General features: G+C 47.2%; 1 protein-coding gene and 1 long non-coding RNA gene across 6 annotated transcripts; one reads left to right on the top strand and one right to left on the bottom strand.

Moving 5' to 3' along the window:
• Window positions 1–5,889: 5,889 nt before the first annotated feature.
• Window positions 5,890–8,395, bottom strand: LOC122382635. Of its 3 annotated transcripts, none has more exons than XR_006256711.1 (3): window positions 7,888–7,965; window positions 7,138–7,366; window positions 5,890–6,309 (listed from the first exon to the last, which is right to left on the bottom strand). It is a non-coding gene; the product is annotated as an uncharacterized LOC122382635 (long non-coding RNA). The 3 variants fall into 3 exon arrangements; XR_006256710.1 differs by having other exon boundaries at window positions 7,870–7,961; XR_006256709.1 differs by having other exon boundaries at window positions 7,138–8,395.
• Window positions 8,396–8,723: 328 nt separating this feature from the next.
• LOC122382633 (thiamin pyrophosphokinase 1-like) lies at window positions 8,724–18,769 on the top strand. Of its 3 annotated transcripts, none has more exons than XM_043368217.1 (2): window positions 8,724–8,768; window positions 17,321–18,769. In XM_043368217.1, the coding sequence occupies exon 2, from the start codon at window positions 17,322–17,324 to the stop codon at window positions 18,087–18,089; it is 768 nt and encodes a 255-aa protein (XP_043224152.1). In that variant the 5' UTR covers window positions 8,724–8,768; window position 17,321; the 3' UTR covers window positions 18,090–18,769. The 3 variants fall into 3 exon arrangements, with proteins under 3 accessions (XP_043224152.1, XP_043224153.1, XP_043224151.1); XM_043368218.1 differs by having other exon boundaries at window positions 8,725–9,006; XM_043368216.1 differs by lacking the exon at window positions 8,724–8,768 and adding an exon at window positions 15,289–16,836.
• Window positions 18,770–21,763: the final 2,994 nt, after the last annotated feature.

Genomic DNA, 21,763 nt, shown 5'->3' with positions numbered 1-21,763 from the left:
CTTGACCATGCATAAGCACACGTCAAATGATGAGGTATTATGTCAAATGTAAATCAGTTGGGCAAACTACGGGGAGGTAATCAAGAACTTGATTAATCAAGTTCATGATTATTTTATGCCCATATTTGGTCATGTTTGCAGCCCGTCACGAAAACGGCCGAATCTCGATTCAGGGTCTACGGAGATGCACGAAAATTTTAAGACCGATAGAGAAGAAGTCACTCTACAAGTGTAATCTTTGAATGATTCAAGTTGAAAATCGTGAGGCGGTAGATTGCAACCAAAACGTAATCAACAACTTGATTACGAGGCGTCGTCCCGGGGGTGAGACTAAATGCTTACTTCGAAATCTAAGCTGTGTTGCGGCATTGGCGGTTATGTGCGGCGTGTATGCCGCATGATTAGTAAGCGGCGACCACTAAATTAAAGACTTAAACGCTCCAACCTGTTTTCAATGAATAACACTGCATACCAAAAATGTCAATCGCTCTCGTCATAAGATATTTAGATTGAAATAACTGAGTTATCTGCATCATCGTTTTGAAACAAATTAATGCCTTCAACTTAGTACTCACTCATTCCTTCCTTCGTTGGCTCCAAACAGTCTTTCGATTGTCTGGAAATCGTATGCCAAATCCCGCACCTGTATACGACTGGTGCATATAAAGGCCGATGTAAGAATTTCAATAGGCTCTCGCATGCGATTTCCTGGCTACCCAAAAAGTCTATTTCAGTCATATGCTATCAAAACATGGTATGTCAGCCCTGTCACCAGCTTATGACTGCTCTGCTTGTAGTGCCCCTGACCGTCACCGACTCCCTTCCCTCCTTAACCCTCGCACGACCAGGCCATTTCTCATAACACGAACGACCAGGGGGGGGTTGTTACGACCCCCCCCCCCTGGCGTTTCGAAACGGAAGGTCGTAAAGCTTAGCGGAAAAAACCAACGGATTGCTCTCAACGAGATCTCGCGATTGGTGGTATATTTTTTGGTCCTAGGTCAACATTTGACCTACTTTTGACCGGTCAAAGGTCAAATTTTCGGAAAAATAGACTTTTTTCAACTTTCGGCGGCGATTGCGGCAAAACGGTGGGAGATATCGACTTGAAACCTTCACTATCGTGTTCCTTGATCAATTCTCTATCGTTTGGTATGTATTTCGTTTCCCTAGCTCTAAAAATGGCGCGTTGGGAGCGCCGGAAGTCGGCAAGGTCACAGTCGGCGGCAGAAATTCGAAAAATCAAAATTTAAATTTTTGAAATCTGATTGTATTTTTGGATTTGGGAGGTCCATTTGCTCCCTATAGAAGCTAATATTGCTCCTTATTCCCATTGAGGTGACAAGAATTAGCAAAATAGTGGTTCGGGCGCTTTTCAAAAATAGTACCGGACGCTGTTCCACTTGTGACGTCATAGCTCCGTGACCTGACCTGACCCGGTCAAATTTCTTATACCATATGACAGCCAATACTTGCCCCAACATGCATAGGAAGTTTCATCACGATCCATCAACCGATGTCCGTACCACCGGCAGGAAACCTCGGGCGTTGGCACTCAGTTTGTGAAAATCCGGCCGGAGGCTGTACCTCTTATGACGTCATAACTCCGTGACCTGACATGACCCGATCAATTTTTTTTCGGCAAAAGATGCGCAAAGGTTGCCCCATAGGGTATTGAAAATTTCAGCCCGCTACAACAAGCCGTTTAGCGTGCACTTCGAAAAAACCTCAGGGGGGGTTGATACAACCCCCCCCTAGGCGTTCTAGGGTTAAAAGCCTACGGTTTCCCTCCATCATCTCTACTAGATTTAGGTGATGCTCCGACAAATTCACAAACAAGACCGAACTTGTTCGGAGTTCGGACTGTGAGTTAACCCTCGCCCTTTAGGGGGGGGGGGGGGTCGAACGGACTCCCCTCGGTTTTTCGCGAATAACTCGCGTAAAAAGCGGCCGATCACGACGTAACTTTTAGTACCCTCGCGTTGATCAATTTTACACCTACCCTGAAAATTTCATGACCCTGCCGCAAATAACCTTTGACCTGTGACCTACTTTTCGAGACCATGTTTGGCCGGAACCGCGATTCAGCGTATATGTCGGCTCGCATTAGCAGCGCGTTTGCAGTCTTTTCGTGGTTTCAAGCGTTCAAACATGTGATATGATGTTGCCCCCATGCATTAGGGTGGGTGTCAAGGTCACCTGAAGGTCAGGTCAGGTCACTGACCTTTGGTGACCTCGGTTCACTTTTTCGAGTTTGACATGTTTCTAGGCCAGTTTTTCGAGCTGAATTCGAATTTGGCAACCACATGAACGTTTACAAAGTAGTTTTGGTGCCTTCGTAACATGTTACGAGGCTGTCAGAGGCGGTTGACACCTACTACAAATACCCGGCAGGACCTCTATTGGTTGACCTGACCTGACCTGACCCGACCTGGCCTAAATGAAGACATCATCTGTGATCAAAACTAGCATGATATTCGTGATCAGCACCCCGAAAAACCCATAGCAGCCACACTACGACGTTCTAACAGGTCCCAATTTTCCCGCCTTTTGGGTCATTGACCTGACCTGGAAGGTCAACCGATGACCTAGGACCTTAAAATTGGGTATCATCGGCTTCTTCTCGTCACGGGCAACACGCTCGTTTTTTCCGCGAAGCTCTAGCTTGATCAGGAGCGAAACGGCAAGGGGTTATACCTTATACGTTCGCAGCTGGAAAAACACCAATACGGGCAAGGGTCAAGTTGAAAGTATTAATTTGGTTCAAAACGATGATGTAGATAAGTTAGTTATTTAAATCTAAATATCCTATGACGAGAGCGATGGACATTTTTGGTATGCAGTGTTATCCATTGAAAACAGGTCAAAGCTATCGAGTTTTTAATTTAGTGGTCGCCGCTTACTAATCATGCGGCATACACGCCGCACATAACCGCCAATGCCGCAAAGCAGCTTAGATTTCGAAGTAAGCATTTAGTCTCACCCTCGTCCCGGGAGTCCGATGATCAACTTCTTGATTACGCAGCCAGCTGGCTAATCATGATCTTGATTTCGCATTCAGCTGGCTAATTCGCCTCGTGACTCAGAAGTGGCTGACATCTGGTGGCCGTTTCCTGAACTACTATAGGTAGGATCCGGCGGCCGCTCCGCAGGCAGACCGGCCGGTCTAATCTCACGAGACCTCGGATTTCGAATACTTTTTCTTTCAAAATTGGAATGCAATGCACATATTTCGACGACAAATTCCTCATAGATCACGAATAATGATTCTCATAGCCCATCATACATCCTTTCACAGTCAAAAGCAAGTCAAAAGGGCCCTGAACAAAGCGTCCCGTGGCACTTCGTAAGCAGTATTGGTGATTACAACCAATGTTAGGGCGGTAAGGGCGGCCGATAAGGATATTGCAATCCGCCGAAAGAGCAAGGTTCCCGGCACATTGTCTGAACCCTCGCCGTAACGGTTTTCTACGTAGGTAGGTACCGCCAGATGCTTTGGAACCGCTCTGAGATCTTAAGAGCATTCATATGCCGGCATAAGACATTCACCTTTTATAGCCCGTCACAGGCCGACGTGGGGCCCTCAGAAATAGGCATGGAGTTCTCGGAAACCTGCATAAGGTCCTCATTGACTACCGTCGGAACTTAAATCTGCGATGGGCCCCAAAACGCCACCGTGGAACCCTCAAAGACCTGTAGATTGCAGCCTTCAGATTTCAGAAACCAGCGTGGACGCTCGGGTGCCGATTAGAATGATCAGGGATTGGTGCGGGCCAACGGTGAGTTCAGTGCGGGTTCGCTCAACCTTTCAAATGACCTGTTGACCAGTGGGATGGAATGGAACAGACTTACAAAACCAGCTGCTCGAACGGCGCCCCGGAAGGCGAAGGGACATGTTCATTTCACATTGCTTTTTGCTAATGATATCTGCATGTCAGGGCCAAAAGGCAGTAGCTACTAGCCTGAGCACTGAGCAGGGAATGAGGGATGTATTCGGTTCAGAAGAGGCTGATTCTGCTCCCAATGATAGGGGGGGGGGGTTGGATATGTTATCTGTGTAATTCAAACTCAGTTCTGAGTTATCACTTCAGATTCATAAGGCTTCAGAGGGTGGAGCCTTATGACCAGTGACACCAAAAATTTGTGACTTTTACATTCTTCCATTCAGTCATCAGTTACATATGTGAAAGATAAATGGCCCTGGCAATGAAAATAACTTTAAGGGTACCCCAGGCTTGTTGAAGGGAAGGTATGAATGAACACCCGAGGACATCAGATTGCTTCCCCCTCCCAGGTAGTATTCTCACACCATTGATCATATGATGTTGATATAGTTCAGGAAACAAAAGAGATATATGTGCAAATTCAGGCCAGCTGTGAACGTATATCATTGATTACAATGCCTCTAATGCCACCAATACTGCACCAACTTCTAAAGCACTGAGCAGAGGTTGTAACTGATAGAGCAGACCATTTGTCGATTCAATGCTGAGCAAGGGGGTGACTGAGGTGAGGTGTAATGAGCTAAATATGTTCTGTGCTCTGCTGGACACATGTGCAGAACATATGTAGCATATTGTGCTGCACCACACATGCCAACAACAGACTTAATTGTAGGTCTAATCTCTTCAGCTACCTCCTTGAAACAAACAGCCATCTCAGCAGCAAGTGGGTTTTGAGGGTTGGCAGCAAGACTCCTCAGTTCCTTCCTTCCAGGGCTGCAGCCTGCTGCTGGAAGCTGCCTCAGAAACCCTAGCATAGTGGAACAGCTGCTGTTAGCAGTGGAATCGGGTTGGCAGCCATCACTTCTGACTTCCAATTTCGGTCAAATGCCACTAGTAGTTGTAGTCTGAGTCCTGTCTTTTGTACTTGTGTGGTCATGTCATTGTCATACCATGCTATTGCTACAACATGAAAGATTGCATATGCACCTCATTGCCTGAAATATATCCATTCTAATAATGGAAACAACTCAAGATCATTTAACGAATTGCCATGCGTCTTTGTAAGCTGCTTCAGACTGAGATTAAAAGTCAAAGGTCATAGCGATTTCTGTAGCCAAATGCTGTATGATATTCACTAGCGATAGCAGGGTAATTTACTCCAAAGGTCAAAAACCCAAAACGTTACATAAAAGGGATCAAAATCGATAATAATCAGCTTCCCCCAACCCCAATTTCCACTGAAAAGCTGATACAGAAATACACGGTCCCTACACGTTTACCGGTATTCGTAACTCGTGCGCCACATTCGCTATCCTATCTATACGGTTCTACGGTGCTGCCACCTAGCGAGGTGTCACGAGGCGAATCACGATTTTGATCGCGCTGATCGTGCTACTGGCGAGCGTTGAACAATGCAGCTAATTAAAAGATACAATGATAGTGGTGCATATGATAGACAAAATCAATCAGTTTTGGTGGGATGGAATTTATGTTGCAGTTAATGTTTCTCATGAATGACTTGACCGAGCCTGTTCAAATTTTGTGTGTGGCTGGAAGCGGATTAGCTATAAGCTTTGGACGAATCGGGGATAGGATAAATTGGCACACGCGCACCTTATTTGTGTATCTCCGGAACGGCGTCACCGATTGTTTTTCAATTTTGGTGGGTGGCTAGAGACTCAATAGCTGTAAGCTTTAGACGAGTTAGGGATGTGGCACACACATGTGAACTTGTGCACGAGCACACCTCTTCTCGCGCTTGCTCGCTCACATTGCCGAACACGGAGCTGAAATAAGACCACCCCGAGCAAGAACTCCGCTGTCCGCGATAAGCGGCCTGACCATAAGTCAGCTCAAATGATAATCGGCATACGACCGTCGACCACATATATTGGACGAATAGCGTCACAACCCAGAGCCCGTGTAACCAAGCACAGATCAAAGATATATTTCAAGAAATGTGTATTTATAGTCCTGCTGGTGGAAGGCTCAAAGAATTGGCAAACGCTTCCGACACCCCGCAGCGGCATGCTCTACGGGGATCTCACTCCACTTGCTTCACGGTCGCAATGGCCGCCGCTGATGGCGGCACATCCGCCTTCACCCCACCAAACACTTTGGTTCTCAGAAACCAATTCAGATTGACCATGTTTTTAGGAGTTTTGATGTTAAAAATCCAAAAGGCGGCCTGCCACAGCAGGAATGCTTGGTCTGGTGGCGCCGATACCACCTCCTGGGCCTCGACGAATACCGCGTCTTCCCCGCCCAGCTCTCCATTCACGATTATGGGATGGAAAGTTTTGCGGGCCTCCGTTGGCTTCCGTCGTCTCTTGGAGAATGCGCTGCAGGTTCTCCAGCTCATCCCCTGCAAAATGTTCATAACCAAATTATAGGTACACCTAACATTGCGTGGGAGAAAATGGAGGAGAAAGAATAGGAGAGAAGGAGGGAAAGAGTATAGGAGAGAAAGAGAGAGAGAGAGAGAGAGAGAGAGAGAGAGAGAGAGAGAGAGAGAGAGAGAGAGAGGGAGGGAGGGAGGGAGGGAGGGAGGGAGGGAGGAAGGGAGGGGAGGGGAGGGGAGGGGAGGGGAGAGAGGAGAGGAGAGGAGAGGAGAGGAGAGGAGAGGAGAGGAGAGGGGAGGGAGTGAGGAAGGATGCAAGGAAAGATGGAAGGAAGAAATGATGGAGGAGAGGTAGGCGGATGTAACAAGGCGAACAAGACAAGACATGGACCTGATGAGTTGGCGCAGGGCACTGATAGGTACTACATTTCGGCACATGATGTGAAAATAATGTACAATGCCTCAGACTCAGCAGTCTGGAAAATGTAGGTACAAATTACACATGCATTAGTGAAGAAGTTTCTGCATTTAGATTAGAATGAATTGTTTTGAAAACATTAGAAACAGACAATGCCTGTATCTTGAAAAAGGATTAGATTGGGCTGTGTCAGGACAAAACTGGGGATGAGTCTTGTGAGCTCGCAAAGTTCCAAAGTTGTGCCAGGCAACTTCATGAGATCACACTGAAGGAGCTCCAGCGAATTATTTTCAGCATGCCCAGCTTGAGTGTGCAAAATGTACACTGGACTGAACCACTGTAGTGTCTGAACGTGATGCACAAAACTGAACGTGACACACCAGCGACAAAACAAAACACTACAACAATCTATTGCAAAAACAATTCATACATACCTGCAGCTGTGTGTCCCTGCATCCTGGCCTGCTGTCTTGCATGAGCGATGCACATAATACAAATGTAGCTGTACTTAGTCCGCTTAATTCCAAAGAAGTTCATCATATCATTTTTTGATTGAGCGTTCCTCAACGTAGGACCATAAGTACCATTATCACGAGCTTCCTGAACAATACTGTGGTGACGGCGACGCCCACTGCTACAGCGAGGAGGTGGTGCTTTGATGAGCTGTGGAAAAACAGACACATTTGCAGTCACCACTTCTATTATTGTTCTATGAATCCATGACAAAGCCACTTAGAATGCAGGTATGAATAACCTAGCATAAGCCCAAATTTAACTTTTCATTAAAAACTAAAAGATATATCCTATTGGTCCCTGCTTGCACAGACAATTGACTGAATAAATGATATGGCCACACTTTTGCACAACCTGCCAGGCCATAACATTTCTAGCTACTGTGGGCAGTTAAATGTGCCTCTCTAATCAACAATTGCCCCAAACAACAAAATAGGTCTATTATTTGCTTTAAGATAAACTATAACCCTGTAAAGAGCAATACATTTCGTAAATATAAAATATTATACCGCGGAAAGCATGCGCCATGATAGCCTACAAAATCATCATAAATTTTATCGCGATATTTCAACATTTATACCGACGCACATGAACGTTGAGGCTATTCAAATTTACAAACATGATCTAAATTATTGAAAAAATGCTAATTTTACCTATGAGAACCAAATTACCAATAATTCGGCGCTAATTTCCGGCCTCACCCACACACCAACAACACGACAAATGGCGGCGTGCTAACAGGCGACGGTGCCTTTTGGAAGAAATGTTTATTACGACCAATTTAAGACGTGTGTAAAATGAATGTTCAATTATTTATTTTTAAATTAGAAACGTAAAAATGTGGATAAAAGAATAATATCCGCCTAAAAAGGGCTTTAAAAAATATCACTTTTCTGAAAAAGTTAGGCCAGCAGTTTATCTTTCGCCATATGAGCTAAAGTCCATATCCCACTGCTACCGGTCCATATCAATTCGGGAGAATAGAATATTGCGTTTCACCTGGTAAAAAATCGTGTCGAAACGGACATTATAACAATCGAAACGAAACACTTGAATAGTTCGGTGCACGAAAAGTAATCAAAATCTTGATTACAACTCCTTATATGGTCATGCCACGCCCCATTTTCATGACGTCATAATCATGAACTTGATTAATCAAGTTCTTGATTTCCTCCCCGTAGTTTGCCCAACTGAAATACAAAATAAGATCACTATTGCGTCATTGAAACAATAAAAACAAGACAATAAGAACTTCATTGGAACCAGGAACAGAAAAAAATAGATCATATCTTAGTTGAAATTTTGGCTAAATTGAAAAAATCGAAACTTTAAAAATATTTTTGATGAATCACGTTTCTATTGAAAAGCATTGGTTCAAATTCATGCAACTATTGGATCGATAGCTATGACGTCATTAAACTTTTCATGCTGTCGTATATTTTTTTTCGGTGAAACTTTGAGTTGTTGCACTTCTGACGCACACGAGACGATGAACGCCGCAAAATAACGCAATGTGGGCGCTTTTTTAGAGGCGTCGGTTGAGGACGCACGTGTGCGATTTTGCTCTTAGGCTTATTAGATATTAGATCTTAAGCGATTGTTGTTGCGTGGCTACTGGCTAGCTTTCCCAGTACTTTCTCGAAATTATCATTCTCGGTATTCTCTTTTTGGCGCTCATCGTTGTGAATTTCTGCTGAATTCTGGCGGCGGCGGTGCTGCGCCGCGCTCGGTCCACGTCGGTTTAGTGTCGGCCATTTTCCCACCTGGAAAATCGTGATTTGAACAAACCGGTAAGGTTCTCTGTTCTCTCCTTACTGTTACGTCTCTGTTTTGTTAATTTGCTTCTTTCTCCATCAAAAGTTTCCTTCATACTCGTTTCTTGGGTGTGCCTCCTGTGAGATCTCGTTTTTTCAACCCTCTTCGTGCGTTTGGCACGCTTTTTTCGGCGCATTTCCAACCATCTACATTCTCTAAACATGGCCCCTCCCCTGTCCCGCCCCCGCCCTCCCCTGACCCGCCCCCTCCTCGAAGATTCGGTATTTATATACATAAGATCCGATCGCCAAAGTGATTATAACAAACATACCACACGATGTATTTTGGCCTCCTGATTTCATATCAGACAGTTATTCATGGCGCAACCAAGTTTTAAAGCACCTGTAAAATATTTACCGTCACCATCGGCCACTACCGCACTCCACCAGCCGTTTGCGCCACGTGGAAAGGATCGAATGAATAAACTCCAAGGTTGAGTTAAAACATTACGCTATTCGATTTTGTTATGAAAGTGACGTCATAATAATACTCGTGGCGGAGCAGTGCAGTGCCGAAGGCGATGCCTTAGGAGAGATTACAGGCAAGAGTAAATCAAATATTTTTAGGTTAAGTGGTTATGTATCTGGCTTCAGGCCGAAGGCCTGAAGCCTGATGGCAGCAAAAAAACTTCATATGGCAGCGCTAAAACGGCGGCGTTTTTCTCTCGTCGCATTCATTCGCGTCATCGGTGCGTGCACGTGTGGGTATGTATCGTGTTGTGAAGGGGTGTAACAGGTTGTTATTTTTGTGTTTTTTGATTTTTCCGCCGCACGTAAGTATGATATCTGGATTCAGAATGTCAAATAATGTAAGAATATGCAAAATTTATGCTTGAACAGTCAATCGGACCTTATGTAAATATTTACCGAAGATTCCTCTCCGGGCTCACCTGGTCGAGGCTGGGAGCCGCTAGATGACGTGCCTGACGGGCAGTCGTTTATCATCCTGACTAGTCCTGATCGGTCCCTCCAGGGTCTGTCACCGTTTCGAATCAAACGAGAACTCGACACCTTAATCGGCCCGGTTGTCACCGCAAAGGTAGTCCGATCGGGATCTCTTCTAATCCGGGTTAAAAACAAGGCTCAGGCCTCGCTGGCCCTTTCGATCCAGACTTTCCTCGGCAACGAAGTCGCCGCCAGCCCTGCCACCAAACTGAACTCGGTGGCCGGCACTGTATTTGCCCCATCACTGAAAAACATGGACGAGACGGAGCTCCTACACGAACTGCGGCCGCAGGGGGTCACCCTCGTCACTCGACTCCGCTCGCGTGGCCCCACCCCAAACCCGAGGATCAAAATCCACTTTCTGGGCCTTACCTGCCCACCGGCTATATACGCGGGATATGAAATCTTGGAGGTCAGGGAATGGGAGCCCAGCCCCCGCCTCTGCCGACAGTGCGGCAGCTTCGGCCACAACCAGACGACCTGCAGGTCAAAGCGACTGAACTGCCTGAAGTGTGGCACATCCGGCCACAAGGTCGATGAGTGCGACCGGGATCTCTACAGGTGCGGCCACTGTGGTGGCCCGCACCCAGCCTGGGATCGGATGTGCCCCGCATGGGAGTACCAAAAAAATAAGCTCAAAGCCAAGCTGGCGCCCCCACCCCCGCCCCCACCGTTCCCGCCGAGTTCCTACTCGGAGTCAGGTGCCTCTGAATATCCGGCGCTCTCGTCCTCTCCACGCAGGGCCTCACTCACGGACACCGTACCGAGTCGCGAAAACCCGCCGGTCCAGAGTCGCACCCCGAAAGCCCCTGTCCGTCGACAGCTGAGCGCGCCCGAGGCTGTGGAGACCCCCGCGTCTGAGCCGGAGCGGGTGACTGAATCGCCCCTCAGCCCGGACGGAAAGCAGACGGAGACGTCGGCCGGTCCTCCGGCTGTCACCCCGGGACAGGCGCAGTGCGACCGCGGCGACGACGAATCGGTTCCAAACAGCACCGGCAACATGGTGATGGAGTCATGGGTCGACAGTATCGTGGACACAGGGGCGGACTCAGACGTTTCTGACACAGAGACCGTCTCTACAATCGTGGGTCCGGTGGCCTCTCCGCCCGCCGACTTAGAGACGGATAAGGCCGCCCCAGCGGCGAGCCAGCATGTAAACGCAGACACTCAGCATCCGCGAGCCACGACACGCGCCCCGTCCCCAACCCCGTCAGAGGGGATGAAGACCAGAGCCGCAGCGGCGGCTGCTCGTGAAAAATCTGTTTAAAACTCAACACACATAAAACATGCATCGATCTGATGAATTCGTCCTCCAGTGGAACACTTCCTCTCTAGTGAGCCACTGGGGCGAATTCAAGAACTATATATTAAATAAAAAACCGTTGATAGCCGCCATTCAGGAGACCCATTTTCTGGACTCAGATTCCTCTAATTACAACTTTAACATACGTGGATATACTTTATATACAAATAACGTAAATGAAAAACCCCGCCGAGGCGGCTCGGCCCTTTATATTGCTAATAACCTCTTGCACCACGAAATTCAGCTCCGCACCACGCTTAACGCGGTCGCAGCTCAAGTCAAAATAGCGCAACATGACCTTGCCATCCTTTCCCTGTACCTTTCCCCAAGCCACAGCTTTTCCTCCTCTGAACTCCGCCAATTGTTTGTCCAGCTTCCCCACCCCTGCCTAATACTAGGAGATTTTAATGCCCACCACAGATCCTGGGGCTCAACAACGAACAACGCGCGCGGAACACTAATTGATAAGATAATGGATTCACTTGATCTCATTTGCATTAACCTTCGCCCTGGTGGGGGGGGGCCATTTTGGCCCCCCCCTGTGGTTTTTCAGCGATAACTCAGAAACCACTTGAGTTAGCGCCCTGAAACTTTGTATAGCTGTTTATTCAACATTTTTACATCATGTCCTTTTTTGGGGGGTTCGGGTCAGGTCAGGTCAGGTCACAAGGTCACCAAAACTGACACCACCTCTAAAAAAGTTCAAAGCTCTCTCAAAGGCACAGCTTTTATCCGATCGATGTAAAATTTACAGTACTTGAAGATGTCACCCAGCTCTACAAAATGGCTATCTCGGATTTTTTATAAATGTGACCTAAGGTCAGGTCAGGTCATCGCTGCTCCCCATTATAAGTCAATGGGAGAATCGAAAAGTAGTTGTTTTTCAGCTAAATCGGGCGTGATTGTTCCTATATTTCGTTATTGAAGTGTCTTGGGTCAGCAAATCACAGCCCATGTGAAACCATTTGCTTGTGACCTCGCTGAGGTCACGCTAGGTCATCTCCCTGGTCACCAGAGGTCACCAGCGGTTTTTCTGCACTTACTTGTTATTGAATAGAGATAGAGACTCCGTTCGACGTTTATCGTGTTTGTCTCGTCAATGCGGATCGAATGATATGCAGCATGACCTATTTCGGTAAGGTCATGACCTTGACCTGAGGTCAAATTTTCAAAATGACCTTTCGAGGTCAAACTATATATCATTCGACGCGTCTCGACGAGCCAAGCACGATGGTGCATGAATCGTTTCTCTATTTTCTCGTGAATGCATGCTATAGTTAAAAACATTTTCAACGAAATTTGCCAAGTTGACCTTGCATGACCTCTGTAGGCCAAACCGTTGAGCTGAGGTCAAATCTGACGAACCTTGGCGAAAGAGCTTGAAAAGAGCTATCGATTGCTTTTTTCCGCGGCTCTCTAGCTCTTCTAGTTTCCGAGCTACAGCGGAATATGTCCGGCAACACCGAAAACACTGAAATTTGACCTATGATGACCTCTAGCGACCTCAATATTGACCTTAGCGAAAAAATGACCGAAATACTTTCGAACGTACTTGTTATGGGCTTTCGTTTGCTTTTTTCCGCGTCTTCCTAGCCCTCTTCGTTTTCGAGTTAGACGGGGGGGGTCATTTTGGCCCCCCCCCCCACCAGGGCGAAGGTGGCTCAGACCCACACCAGGGCGCGGGTTAACAACCGCACACCCACTTTCACCAGACGCAACCAAGGTCAAGTCATACACTCCGTCATCGACTTGGCCTTCACAGACACTAACACCGCGACACTTTTCACTCAACACGTCGGAGATGATACATTGTTTAGCAACCATTATCCCATTCACTATCAACTTAATGTCCCTTCAGGACAAGCCAATTTTACATTTCTTCCTCGTTGGAACTTTAAGAAAGCTGATTGGGCCTCCTTTCAAAAACATATAGATGAACACACTCCCACCCCTCCCCCTGACATCAACACCTTTTTAAACGTGATTCTCGCTGCTGCTCACCAAAATATTCCCCATACCCACCCCCCACGTGAAAACAAAGCTGCCCCTTGGTGGAACGCTGACTGCAATCGAGCTGTAGCTCTGCGGAAGCGTGCCTTACGAGTCTTTAACAAATGTATTTGCGATTACCATGAAAATGCCCTCCGGAAGGCCCGATATGATGCTTCACAAATAATACTTAAAGCAAAACAAGAAGGATGGCACTCCTTCTCTAACAGCTTTAATAGATTTACTCCCCTTTCTAAAATCTGGTCGCTAATTAGAGTTTTTTCGACAAGGCGCAGCACAACTTACAAAATTCCTCATCTCTACATTAACAACACCCACTACACCACTCCCCTTCAAGTTGCGACACAATTCGCCCAACATTACGCACGAATATCTTCTGCTCAACAATACACACAAGTACAACATGACAGCTTTAACACAACACTCGACACCCTCTCCTTCGACTCAGCAAATACTGAAAATTATAACAAGCACTTTGACTTGTTCGAACTTAGACACGCCATATCTCGATGTGGTGAAACGTCGGTAGGGCCGGATCAGATAGCCTATCCTTTCTTCAAAAACCTTTCTGAATCCGGCCTTGAAAACCTTTTGATAGTAATCAATAATCTATGGGAAAACAATTTGTACCCCGAGAGCTGGAGAAACAGTACCATCGTCCCCATCCTTAAACCCTCCAAACCACCCTCCTCCCCCTCTAGTTATAGACCTATATCCCTAACCAGTTGCGCTGCTAAATTGACAGAACATATGGTCAATGGACGGATTAGGGCATATCTAGAAGGTAACTACCTCCTCTCTCCACATCAAACAGGATTTAGGTCCGGCCGCTCCACGGCAGACAATATAGTCCACCTCATTGATGACATCCAGAAGGGCTTCCAAAATGACATGTATACATTTGCAGTTTTCATTGATTTTCAAAACGCCTTTGATAAAGTAAATAAACAAGCCCTTCTGATCAAACTTCATAAGACAGGTATTCGCGGCCACATGGCCCATTATATCTCTAATTTCCTCAAAGATAGAACATTTAACGTACGATGCGGTAACACATTTTCTCCCAATCTTAATCAGGATCACGGCCTCCCTCAGGGCAGTGTCCTCTCCCCAACCCTCTTCCTTATTATGATTAACGACCTTTTTCAAAACCCACCTAGTAGCCTTAAGCATTCTGTTTTTGCCGATGATGTGGCCATTTGGGTAACGCGAAGAAACATTGACTCGGCTTTTGCCTCCGTTCAAAACGCAATGGAGGATATTCATAGCTGGTGCGATAAATGGGGCCTAGTCTTGTCGCCCAGCAAAACAGTAGCACTTATATTCTCCCATAAGTCCCGTTTTAAATTTGATACCGAACTTAAAGTAAATAACCAAACTATCAAATACGTTAAAACGTTCAAATACCTCGGCATCACACTAGATAGTAGACTCTCCTTTAAACATCACTTTGAAGACGTTAAAATGCGTTGCACTAGGCGCCTCAACATACTTAAGTGTATAGCAGGAAAGGATTGGGGTGCTGATCGCAGCACCCTCCTTAACCTATACACGTCCCTAATCCGTCCTATCCTGGATTACAACAGTTTTCTATTTGATGATATAGCTTCTAATCAGATCGAATCACTTCAAGTTATACAAAATAAGGCCCTGCGTATAGTTACAGGAGCCCAATGCACCACAAATATCAAGGCTCTCCACGCAGAATGTAATATTCCTCTTCTCTCTCACCGCCGTAAACTCCAACTCCTTCGCTTCTATGCGCGCACTTTCTTGTCCCCTTATTCGCCTTCGCACCGCATTGTCTCCAATCGATATACGGACGACCCTCCCACAACGGCCCAACTCAAATACCCGATAATCGCCTATCGCATAGAAAGGACACTCAGTGATTTCCAGTTGGATTTTCCATCTATTTTTCATCGGCCACCCATCTCTTCTTTCTTTCTGCCAGCCATAGAGAATATTGCATTCCTGTACGCAGAGGCAAAACCAAAAGTCACAAAAGAAGAAAGCATTCAACTTTTCTATGAGCATAAAGAAGAACATAAAGACTATGCATACATATATACAGATGGTTCAGTTTGTGACGGGAGGACGGCAGCCGCTGTCACATCTGACCATCATAACAAAACAAGTAGGCTACACGACGACCATAGCATATTTAGTGCTGAGTTGATAGCCATTCACTCAGCACTCAAATATGTCTCATCGAAAAACATAGAAAAGGCTGTGATCTGCACAGACTCAGCTTCATCGGTAAAGGCAATAGCTCACAGAAAAATGGAAAAAAACGAAATCGTTTATAAAATAAAAAAGATGATTATTGGCTTTACCGATGAAAACAAACACGTCATTCTCCTGTGGATTCCGTCCCACGTTGGAATACAGGGGAATGAAAAAGCGGACAAGCTAGCCAAAGAAGGTCTTCATCTCCCATCTCGAAATCATCTCGCTCTCCCCCTTCCGGATTTTCTGTCTTCGCTCTTCCGTGCCTTCCAGAGATACCGCCAAAAATGCTGGATAGATGATCATACACCACATCTCTTCTCCATTAAACCGAAACTTTGCCATTTCTACTCTTCCCATCAAAACACAAGGATCAAAGAGAGAGTCCTAGCCAGGCTCCGGCTCGGCCACACACAACTCACCCACAACTACATCCTGGACAGAGCACCTCCACCCATATGTCACCACTGCCGCGACCACCCACGCTACACCATCTCACACTTCCTCCTCCACTGCCCACACCTACACCAACACCGCAGACATATAGTGCAATACATTAACACACATGGACTCTCTCTCGACCTTCCGACTCTCCTGGGCGACACTCATCCGGATATCCACGACCTTCTGTTCGTCTTTCTCGCCGACGCTCGGATCATCAAGAGCCTTTAGCGTGTTAGGGCCGCGGCTGCCGCCCCTAAAACGCTAATCAGAGCCCTCGTCTCCCGGCTCACCCCCAAACTCACACATTAATTAATCGCGGTTACAGGGCTTTTTCCCTCGCGCCGTTTTGGCTTAGGTGCGAGGTTTTTGCCCTTTGCGTTAGGCGTCGGGTTTTTTATTATTTAGGACTTTTTCTCCCGACCATTACACCCCACAACAAGGCCCCGCCGGGGGGCTGGAGCCTAGAAGGTCTTATACCTTCTGTCAGTGCGATGAAAGCTTCCCGGCTCGATTACACTGACACCAGCTCACAAGTGTTCATGTCTATTATGTATTGTTAATAAAAGTCATTCCCACTGTTGTGTTTGCGACTCCAGACATCTCGGCTCTTTGGCTATACACGTAAGTACCTCCCTTAGCTTTGATTCCACATTAAGATAGGATCCCACGTTGTTTTTGCTACCGGGTTCACATAAACCGGTTTAACGTAAGACTTGCTGCCCGGCGAAAATTGCCGGAGTAACTGCCCCCTGCTCGGGTATGGCACTAGGCCGACCGAGCAAAAAAAAAAAAAAAAAGCAATGTGGGCGGGGACGGCGGGGGATATCCGGTGCGGTGCAGAGTAAAGATCCGGTCATCAGAGTGCTTGGAATTGGGTGAGTTGTATGTAGTTACCTTATGTTGCCGGCCCTCATAATTATTACAGTCATGGTCAAGACATCCAAGTGTCCGTTAACGGTTGCTGGTACAACACATCAGGTTATCACTTACCTATCTGACGCTAATTGTTTGGTTAGGTATGCTTTCACTGATTTGCCAGTTCAAGTTGTGCTCATTTATTTCAAGATTCTCATTATTTATAGACATTCCTTATCTATGTAGCCCCAACAACACTAGGCAGTCAAGTTCTTTTGTTAGTGTCCATCTCGGGGCCGGAAATTTTCACCTCCAACTCTATGCGAAGCGGGGCATATACCTAACATCAGGCAGGCAATGCGCGTTGGTTTCCTCATCCTCCTCTACTCCCCTTCCCGGTCTGAAGTTTCCAATGGCAATGCCTTATCTCTATGCTACGCACATTCGTGTGGTTCTGTATAACTGTCATCGAAACATCTGACCTAACCCATGTTTCATCCACAGCATGTCGACGAACGACGCGGAGAAAACCGCAAGGGTCTGGCGCCCCGTCGAAGTCCTTACGTACTTGGGCGCCCCTGGCGGAGCAGAGTACGCCTGCCTGCTTCTGAACCGTCCCGTAGATGGCAGGGAGGTGGAGGTTTCGCGCGTTTGGAACCGCGCGAGCCTTCGCTTGTCTGTGGACGGCGGAACAAACGTGCTCAGGAAATTAATAGAGGATCGGGACAAGCTCGCGCTGGAAGCCGCCAAACTGCCGGATTTCATAACGGGGGATTTCGATTCAATCACGGACGAGACACGGGCGTTCTTTAGCGGGTGTCGTTTCATCGCGACACCGGATCAAGACGAGACGGACTTCACCAAGGCGCTGCGAGTGGCGGCGGAGCGCGGCCCGGCTCACCTGGCCTGGGTGACCGTGGTGGCGGAGAACACTGGCCGCATTGACCAGGTGCTGGCCAACATCAACACGCTGTTCACGGCGCGCACGCTGCTGGCGGCGCCCGTCTACCTACTGGCGGCCGAGTCGCTGTCGTTCCTGCTGCCGCCGGGCCGCCACGAGATCCACCTGCCGCCCGAGCTGCGCTCCGACTGGTGCTCGCTGGTGCCGGTGGGCGCGCCGGCGGCGGCCGTCACCACCAGCGGTCTCCAATGGGACCTGGCCGGACAACCGATGGCGTTCGGCCAGCTGATCAGCACCTCCAACCGGCCCGTCAGCGAACTGGTCACGGTGGACACCTCCGAGCCGCTGCTGTTCTCCGTGGCCCTTCCCTGACCGCGCGGAGCCCGGCCGACCGCCGCCCACCCGGCTGTCCCCGGGTGGGCGGGGTGACCCGACCCCGGCCGGTCGTCCCTGTAGTGTTACTCACCATGTAAACTCGAGGAACGTGCTGTCCCATATAATTGCAGGGGACGTAGTGATTTGTAAATTAAACTAGTCATTTACAGCGTAACCATCACTCGATGGGATTCATTATGAACTCGATTTGAGGTGTGATTGTTCGGTGATCTCGCTTATGTACGACATATCGTGCGTTATCGTTCGCAGGGGCTGTTATTGAGTCGTACTTAATTGAAAGTTGCGCAACATGCCGTTTACTGTGTAGTCTTCCGTTTAAATTGTTAAGGAATTCGGATGCTTTGATAATTGTATTTTGAAGTGTGCATAACGTGACTTTGATAAAAGCATGTTATTCATAATCATGTACGTATCATTCGTGCCCACTCATATACAGGCCGGCATCTAGCGAGTAAAATTCACTTCAGTAAACGCCAGTCGTTCTGCTCAATCGTTCGCCGTGTCTTACGATGGCAATGAAGCTGATTTAATGGTATGTCGGCAACTGATATAGGGTACCCACGTACCTATTCGAGAGCTGCTTTGCTTGCCATTGGTTGATTTCGGAATGATATGTTGCATGATTGAGGCAAAGAATAAACGGTCTGGTCGCTTGACATCAGTTTATCTTACGCAATTTTTCAAAGCAATATCAATTTCAAACAATAGCAAGCAACAGTGGCGGATCCAGGGGGGGGGGGGGGCAAAATGGGCATTTGCCCCTCCCAGACGGCATAATTTTAACATTACGCCTATGGACGAGGCATGGAAAGAATCGATAAATTGTTATGGTCTGCCCCCCCCCCCCCAAACTCTAAGCTGGATCCGCCTCTGGCAAGCAAGATTCAAAACAATAATATCTTGCTTGCTGCGAGCGGTCAGCTACGCTCGACAGGCCGTCAAGTCGCCCAGTCAAGTCAAGAAAGTCAAGTCGCCCAGTCTAACCCGGAATGGGGCATACCGTCTGCAGGTGACGTGGTGCAAGCCGAATTATGTGCCCCTTCATCGCTTCGCGCTTCGTCCCTTTTGGACTATAGCTCTAAAACGAGTGTGGTCGCTTCGAGACGCAGTGCCTTGAAACTTAAAGGGGCATTAAAAAAATACAATTTTGTTTTTAGAACCTCCAGTCAAACGCTGACTAAGGAAAAATCGTCTCCGGATTTCCGGATACAAAACGCTTTCGACAAAACATAAACAAACCGTTTCAGTGTTTCCCCGTTCACTGTTCAGTTTATTTTTATTTTTATATTCCAGAGACGGAAGGAGTATAGGAATTAGGGGGCAGACATTGGGCCGGGCGGGCACCCTGGTGACTCGTGGTGGGGCTGAGCCCACCCAGTGGACAGGCCAACCAGCCCCCCCCCCCCCCCCTAGCAGTCACCGCACCCGGCTACGGGTCTGCTCCTGCCTCCTGGAGAGCTACCCGCATGGCCCATGCGGCATGGGATAAAGTTCCCTCCACGGTATATAGAGAACTGTTCCCTCCAGCCCGGAACAGGGGATGGAGGTGTAGAGAAGGATTTGGCTATCGTGAGGATGGAAACGACGGAACGGAGGATTCAGTTAAAAATATCTAGGGAAAGGTCATGTGAGTCGACTCGAGACTGACCTCAGGTGCCGATTGCCACGATCCATCCGCGCTCCATTGTTCCAAACATCATGAACTAGAGCTTACAATTTAGACGATAGATGTCGCACAAGGACAGCGCCTGATCGATGCTGTGCCGGATGGCTCGTGCGCACACTGTTCCAAGTGTTCCAGGCTATTTGGATAAGGTTTCAGAATTCAGATGCGAGCAATTAGCAAATGCAATAAAATGTAACCACTAACTAGATGACATATTGGGACGACATTTTCAGGTGATGAGGAGCTTTCCATCAAGTTACTAAGGCTTAAGCTCATCATGAGACCTATGGCATTAGGTAGGTATCATTTTGAACAGCCTATAACGTCTGGCCGTCACCAAGACCCAAGTGGAAAGTTTGCTGAAGATTTTGTAAATATCTTAGGAACTGCAATGGATGGACTGCAATTTCGTACCTTTTATGTGCTCTGTGTGCACGTTTCCTACATATAGGTATCTTTCAAAATTCAGATGTTATTTAGGACGAAAAACTCCGATGACCAATTACCTACAATAAGACCATATTAGAATTCAAAGGTCAAGGTGGAGCATCGGCCCTTGCATGTAGTGTATAAAACTTATCTAACTTGCGTGATCATTTGCGTGATCATTTTAACTAATCATTTGCGGCGTCAAAATAGCAGTAGGTAGATATCCATATTTCCTCTACTCCCATAGTTACTAACTTCCGACAATAACCCGGTTTACATAGCATATTTGACGAGGCTCTAGCTCGTTAATTTGGCGATAATTTCGATGCAGTGGTCTACAAATATTTAAAGGGGATCATTTTGTAAATTGTTAAGCACCATTGGCATCTTTTGCAACATCACGGACGGAGATATAAGCTTGCAACAAACCCTATGTAAACCGGGTTAATGATGAGCTCACGTGGCCGATCTGACGTCAGGTTGGTAGGTATTGCCATGCATTGCCTACCAGACATATTCTACCAGACCAGCTAATGCACGGGATGCGGGGCAAGTATATACGACAACTTTACGGAAAGTTCATCATTTGTGGTAGTCATGAGCTTGACGTGTAGGCTTTAGCCTTTATGCAGACTTATAATGGCTGATATCCTACGAGCCAGTGTGAGCATCGCCCATGCTCGCAGTTGTGCTACGCTGCCTGCGCTGTACCTATACCTATATACAAATATGTCAGCTACTGCAGTATCCGTCTCTGCATTGTACATCAGCCTTGGGGTGGCTGTCGTGACAGATCGCTCGTCTTTCACAGCAAGCTGTTGTGGTTGTCTTAAGTTACTGTTGCGCGGAACCATCAGCATTCATTGGCCGTAACAAAGAACTCCGCCTCCGTTAAATTTACGTTCGAAGCAAGCCTTAAAATTAGTGGTGGTCTGAGCGTCCGGTGGCCGGCCCGGCCGGCCTGTCACCCGATTGTAAGAAACCCACCGCCGGCATGAGTTGTGGTGACTGTGAAAAATATCTCGGCCCAAACGGCACTACAAAGTGGACTGGAAATGTTCGCCACGGCAAGCAAATTGGAGCTGCATTGTACCGCATGAAGAAAGAGGCTTAGATAGAAGTTACAGATGTCTTAGAAAATGAGACGTTTTGTACAGAAGTTCCACTTACAACAGCAGCTCATTGCATGCAACGACACGCCTTGCAGAGCCATCCAAAACATGCGTCTGAGGCAATAAACATACAATTGCAGATTAGCTCTCATGGAGCGCACAGCCCTCCAGCAAAAGGGTGGTTAGTTAACCGATGTGTTTATGGCTATAACTTTGAATGACAGAGACGCTCCAATAAAATGACCCATTACCCAATAGAAATGATAAGAGGGTTCGTGTGGACACTTCGGCAACGGTTTTCAACAACCATTAGACGTACTTTCATGAACGCAGATCGAGATCGACTATTGTGAAGTTGGCAACTAACCACTAGTGCCTGGAGGGCCGTATTTAAATAGCCCGAACATTAATCGGTAAGTAAGCAGGGGAGAGTGGAGTAAGAC

Source organism: Amphibalanus amphitrite, unplaced genomic scaffold (genome assembly GCF_019059575.1).
Source record: "Amphibalanus amphitrite isolate SeventyFive unplaced genomic scaffold, NRLGWU_Aamphi_draft 000144F_arrow, whole genome shotgun sequence".
Classification (NCBI taxonomy): domain Eukaryota; kingdom Metazoa; phylum Arthropoda; class Thecostraca; order Balanomorpha; family Balanidae; genus Amphibalanus; species Amphibalanus amphitrite.
Note: the sequence above shows the minus strand (reverse complement) of the source record. Positions and strands in the feature narration are given on the sequence as shown.

Coding starts and splice junctions, on each gene's coding strand:
- LOC122382633 (XM_043368216.1), top strand. CDS start 16,721: ATGGCACTAGGCCGACCGAGCAAAAAAAAAAAAAAAAAGCAATGTGGG. Junction 16,837..17,320: donor ATCAGAGTGCTTGGAATTGG/GTGAGTTGTATG, acceptor TTTCATCCACAG/CATGTCGACGAACGACGCGG.